Source organism: Strongyloides ratti, assembly GCF_001040885.1.
Source record: "Strongyloides ratti genome assembly S_ratti_ED321, chromosome : 2".
Classification (NCBI taxonomy): Eukaryota; Metazoa; Nematoda; class Chromadorea; order Rhabditida; family Strongyloididae; genus Strongyloides; species Strongyloides ratti.
In genome coordinates, this window is record NC_037308.1 from 3,124,050 (window position 1) to 3,130,658 (window position 6,609).

Genomic DNA, 6,609 nt, shown 5'->3' on the forward strand with positions numbered 1-6,609 from the left:
AAAATAAAACAATACAGATTACTTTATTCCTTTGAATATTAATTTTCATTAATTTTAATTAAATAATGGTCATATATTATGTGGAGCAGGTATTGCTTTTTTTCTATTTTTATACCGATTTTCTTTATATTTATTTTTTTCTATTTCTAAAAGTGGTTCAGAAAGATTGTCTGGTGTTGTACAACTACCAAAATTATATGTTTTAGCTGTTGGAGGATACATGGCAGCCTTCAATTCTACTGAATATGGAATATTATTTGAAGATGTTACATCTAATCCTTGATTTAATACATACCCAAAATCAATGACAAATGTATGTCTTCTTGTCATTTGATATATAAAAACAGCTAACCAATTATATGTCAAAAATATTAATGATATCAAAATTACTGGAGAAATTATACTACCTAAAATGACATACTCTTCTATAAAAAGATTTATAATAAATCTAAAAATATTGTATATATAATAATAATTATCAATTATACATACCCAACAAATCCTAAAATTCCAATGACACAAATACCAGCATATAATCTTATTGTTATAGGTTCACGAACATTATTATCACTTTTTTCAAAGTCATCCATAACAAATGATAAGATATGTTTTTTAATAATAAAAAATATATGTTATTGATTATATTAATTTTAAATTTTATCATTATGTAAATTAATATTGTATAAAAATATTTAAATTTGAAATAGATATTATTCAATTCCTATATAATTTATTTAAACAATGTAAGAAAAAATAGGAAGTAAATTTAATCTAAATATTTTTTTTAATAATTTATAAATAATAACAACAACCATTCTAAAATAATAGTAATAGAATCATTATAATAATATAAAACTATTTTGTGAATTTTTTAAAATACCCAATTTACAAAGAACAAACAAAAAAAATCAACAAATTTTTAATATTGTAAACAGGCACAATTACTTAACCAATAACGAATAAATATATTGTTAAAAGAAAAATCCTAGAATTTTTCCTCCAACATGTTTTCTTCTTGCCTCTTCATGATCCATAATTCCAGCTGAAGTGGTGAGAACAAAATATCCAAATTGACGAGATGGAAGAAGAGTTGTTGTCCATCTTTCCATATCTTTGTGAGCAATATCAAATCTTGGTGAAACAACAGAACATTTGTTAATTCTTCCAGTAAGATTAACAACAATTTTTCCAGCACGATGATCATCAATAACTTCAAATTCACCAATATATCCTAAATAAATTATAATATAAAAAATTTTTTTTATCAATAAATTTACCATGTTTCATCATAACAGTTAAGAATTTTATAATGACCTTAGATGATGGTCTAAGAATAACTTGACGTTTTCCACGTTTTTCAGCATTATTTATGCGTTTTAAAGCATCTGCAAGTACATTCATACGTACCATTTTGATAATCCAGGTATAAAAAGGATAACCTGGAAATCAAATAAATAATTCAAATAAAAATTAAATGGGAAGAAGTTATGAGACAACAAGATTTTCATACAACAGTTTTATACATCTTTTATAACAAAAATCATTAAATGTGTAAAAATTTAAGATTTATTTGATTAAAATTTCTTTTTTACTTTTAAATTAGTTATTTATTATTAATTAAAAGTTGGGAAAATTGATAAATCATTTAAAATTAAATTAAAAAATGGGATTTTTAAACAGATGACGAAATTGGTAAAACGATTCGCTTAAAATAAATAAAATGGGCCGCTCCTTTTTTTCAAAAATAATTTTACATAAATATTTCCATTTGAATAAGTTTTTATAAAATTAATTCTTTTATCAGATAATAAAAAACAAAATATATTAATAATACATTTTACAACTTTTTTGTATTTAAATTTATTTATAAAATTATTATATACAATATTAATTAATAAATCGCAAATAATTGTAACATTTTTGATAAGATAAATAATTAGTACTGATTTATGCTTGCTCTCTTAAAGGTTTGTCATGAAATGAAGTGAATGTATGAGCCTGAAAACTAAGATAAAATATTTTTATTTAAAATCTTACCAATTTAGTTGTCTCATTTTTCGAATATATAAACTTTACAACAGTCAATGTAAAAGTTACAATTCCAAGTAAAAAAATAATCATTGCAATAAGTGGAGAAATTGAATCTATAAAACCAAGTTCATGTTGTGAACCATACATACTTAATTTTTATTAGTATGCTTTTAAAATACATATTGAATAATATATTTATATAATTTCAAAATTTAAATATATGCTATTGTATGAAAATAAATAGGCACATAAAAAATTAATATCACAGATCTTTTTTATTCCAATTTAAATTTTATTTAAAATTTTCGAAAAAAAATCTTTTGTTAACTTTCTTTATTTTTTAATATTAAAATTATTAAAAATTAAAATATATTAAAATAAATTATAAGAAACTTTGTCATAATAATATCATATTAATGAAATATTTTATGAGTGTTATTTTTAATTTGAAACAAAAATATATTCATCCAATTTCCTTTGAAAATTATGAACTTTCACAATATTTTTAAAATAAGAATATGAAAACTTCTAAAGTTATAAATAATTTAAGTGTAAAATTAAAGTTTGGAGAATTTTTTCAAAAAATAATAAATTATTCTAGAATACTCTTTTTTGAGAAATTCATTACACTTAGTTTTATCTTCGTAGGAAAGTTATAATTTAAATTACAATAAGATATATCAGTTTGAAATGATTTTAAAGAAAGTTCTCACGACTCGAGTCGAAAAATTTATAGAAAGATGAAACAAAAGACATTTTGAATTCTTATATAATCTTAAGTATAATCTACTTTAAAATAACTTTTAAATTTTTCTAAAATATTCATGTACCCGACTTTACAGTATCTCACTAGATACTTATCCTATGAAGATAGGACTAGCTTCATTCGATTTCTATTCAAAAGTTGGTCTAGATTAATAATTTTCAAAGCTATAACTTTCTTATTTTCAGAGATATAAAAATTGGCCGAAATTTTTCTAGATTTCCGACTTAACCTCTAAAAATGTGAACAAAAAAAACAACTTTTTTTGGAAATTGAATATGCTACTATATTCATTCGATAGCTCTTGAAATGGGATGAATTTTGAATATAATCAACAATATTCGGAAATTGAAACTTCATGAGTTATAAGCAGCCAAAGTTGAGGGCGAAATTGGGGAATATTTTTTTGCAAAATTCGACTTCCATGATAATATTGCAAATGTTAAAAATAAATAGATGATTCTAGATCAGTTTTTTACGAGAAATTCATTAAGCCTATTCACATCTTGATAGGACTTATAAAAATGAAGATATGATAAGAAATATGTTCAAAATAAAGTTTTAAGAATTTAGTGATAACTCAAGTTAATGAAGTCACAGGTCTATGAAATTGGATGCGCTGGGCTTCTCTCATAATTTAAGGCACACTCTACGTTGAAAAAATTTTTAAATTTTGAACCGTTCTTGAAATACACTGCTTGGTACTTTTTCGCGCGTAATCCATTGTCACCATTTTTTTATCTCGAAAGTGGTTAAAGATATAAAAAAATTTTAAACGTAGACCCCATATGAAAACTTAATAGAAGACGATTGCAGAAATCTGTTTGCATTTATCTTGATTTTGAAGCAAGATATGAACAAAGGCGGAAATTTTTCTAAAATATTCATTGTTCCCGACTTTTCAGTATCTCAGCAAATAATGGGCCTATGAAGATGGGACTAGTTTCATTCGATTTCTATTCAAAAATTCATCTATGACAATAATGTTTATAGCTATAGCATCATTATTTTCAGAGATTCAGAATTTGGCTGAAAATTTTCTAGATTTTCGTCTTTACCTCTAAAACTGTGACCAAAAATAAACAACTTTTTTTCGAATTTGAAAATACCACTATATTCATTCGATAGCCCTTGAAATGGGATGAATTTTGAATATAATCAACAATATTAGAAAATTGATAGTTCAGGAGTTATAAGGATTCAAAGTTGAGGGCGAAATTGGGGAATATTTTTTTGCAAAATTCGACTTCCATGATGCGATGAGATATTTTAAAAATAAACAGATGATTCTAAATCAGTTTTTTACGAGAAATTCATTAAACCTATTTACATCTTAATAGGACTTCTAAAAATGAAGATATGATAAGAAATGTGTTAAAAAAAAAGTTTTGAGAATCTAGTGATAATTCAAGTTGATGAAGTCACAGGTCCATGAAATTTGATGCGCTGGGCTTCTCTCATAATTTAAGGCATACTCTACGTTGAAAAAATTTTTAAATTTTGAACCGTTCTTGAAATACACTGCTTGGTACTTTTTCGCGCGTAATCCATTGTTACCATTTTTTTTATCTCGAAAGTGGTTAAAGATATAAAAAAATTTTAAACGTAGACCCCATATGAAAACTTAATAGAAGACGATTGCAGAAATCTGTTTGCATTTATCTTGATTTTGAAGCAAGATATGAACAAAGGCGGAAATTTTTCTAAAATATTCATTGTTTCAGACTTTTTGGTATCTCAGCAAATACTTTATCTATGAGGATGGGACTAGTTTCATTCGATTTCTATTCAAATGTTGGTCTAGAGTAATAATTTCTAGAGCTATAGCATCATTATTTTCAGAGATTCAGAAAGTGGCTGAAAATTTTCTAAATTTCCGACTTTACCTCTAAAACTGTGACCAAAAATAAACAACTTTTTTTCGAATTTGAAAATACCACTATATTCATTCGATAGCCCTTGAAATGGGATGAATTTTGAATATAATCAACAATATTCTAAAATTGAAATTTCATGAGTTATAAGGATTCAAAGTTGAAGGGCGAAATGGTGGAATATTTTTTTGCAAATCTCGACTTCCATGATTCAATGCAAAATTTTTAAAATAAATTGATGATTCTAGATCAGTTTTTTACGAGAAATTCATTGCAGCTATTCTTATCTTTATAGGATAATTACAAATTAAGATATGATAAGAAATAAAGTTTTAAAAAATTTCTAAAAAAATGCTTATAACTTAAGAAAAAAGCATCATAGAATCGTGAAACCTGATGCGCTAGGCTTCTTTCATAGTTTAAGATGTACCGTACCTTAAAAACATTTTTTTATTTTTAATGGTTCTTGAGATATGAAACTTGGTACTTTTTCGCGCGTAATCCATTGTCACCGTTTTTTTATATCTCGAAAGTGGTTAAAGATATAAAAAAATTTTGAAGGTAGACCCTATTTGAAAACTTATTAGAAGACGATTGCAGAAATCTGATTGTTGTTATCTTTATTTTGAAGCGAGATATGACCAAGGGCGGAAATTTTTCTAAAATATTCATTGTTCCCGACTTTTCAGTATCTCAGCAAATAATGGGCCTATGAATATAGGACTAGTTTCATTCGATTTCTATTCGAAAGTAGGTCTAGAATATTGATTTTCATAGCTGTAACATTATTATTTTCAGAGATTCGTAAATTGTCTGAAAATTTTCTAGATTTCTGATTTTACCTCTAAAAATGCGATCAAAAATGAACAACTTTTTTTGGAATTTGAATATGCCACTATAGTCATTCGATAGCCTTTGAAATGGGATGAATTTTGAATATAATCAACAATATTCGAAAATTGAAACTTCAGGAGTTATAAGGATTCAAAGTTGAAGGGCGAAATGGTGGAATATTTTTTTTAAATCTCGACTTCCATGATAATATTGTAAATTTAAAAATAAATACTTTTTTCTAGATCAATTTTTTACGGGAAATTCATTAAGCCTATTCACATCTTCATAGGACTTATAAAAATGAAGATATGATAAGAAATATGTTATGAAAAAAGTTTTAAGAATCTTGTGATAACTCAAGTCAATGAGGTCACAAAAGCATAAAACTATATGCGCTGGTCTTCTTTCAAAATTTAAGATATACCTTACGTTGAAAATATTTTTAAATTTCCAACGGTTTCTAAAATATTGTGCTTGGTACTTTTTCGCGCGTAATCCATTGTCACCATTTTTTTATATCTCAAAAGTAGTTTAAGATATAAAAATATTTTGAAGGTAGACCTTACTTGAAAACTCATTAAAAGACGATTGCAAAAATCTGATTGTTATTATCTTTATTTTGAAGCGAGATATGGCCAAGGACGGAAAATTTTCTAAAATATTCATTGTTCCGAACTTTTTAGTATCTCATTAAATACTTATCCTATGAAGATGGGACTAGTTTCATTCGATTTCAATTTAAAAGTTGGTATAGATTAATAATTTTCATAGCTATAATATTATTTTTTTTAGAGATTCAAAAATTGGTTAAAAATTTTCTAGATTTCTGATTCCACCTCTAAAATTGTGATAAAAAATTCATTTTTCTTTTGAATTTGATTATGCCACTGTAGTCATTTGATAACCTTTGAAATGCGATGAATTTTATAATTTATTAACAATAGCTTAATTTTAAAGTCATGTATGTATTAGAATTTTTTTTAAAAATACAATAATAAATTTATATAAATTTTGTATTTAAGTGACTCTAAAAAAGTTCCTAATTTTAATGTTTAAAAAAATAACATTCTAACACTAAATTTCTATTAATATTATTAATAAAAAATT

General features: G+C 24.8%; 2 protein-coding genes across 2 annotated transcripts; both read right to left on the bottom strand.

Moving 5' to 3' along the window:
- Nucleotides 1–69: 69 nt before the first annotated feature.
- SRAE_2000098000 (Hypothetical protein) lies at nucleotides 70–590 on the bottom strand (the record flags this gene model as incomplete). The annotated part of the gene is made up of 2 exons (XM_024651877.1): nucleotides 70–448; nucleotides 493–590. 2 exons carry the CDS (start codon nucleotides 588–590, stop codon nucleotides 70–72), a joined length of 477 nt encoding a protein of 158 aa, XP_024505510.1.
- A 381-nt stretch (nucleotides 591–971) lies between these two features.
- SRAE_2000098100 (40S ribosomal protein S15a) lies at nucleotides 972–1,410 on the bottom strand (the record flags this gene model as incomplete). Its single annotated transcript, XM_024651878.1, has 2 exons — nucleotides 972–1,231; nucleotides 1,278–1,410. The coding sequence occupies 2 exons, from the start codon at nucleotides 1,408–1,410 to the stop codon at nucleotides 972–974; spliced, it is 393 nt and encodes a 130-aa protein (XP_024505511.1).
- Between the last annotated feature and the right edge of the window lie 5,199 nt (nucleotides 1,411–6,609).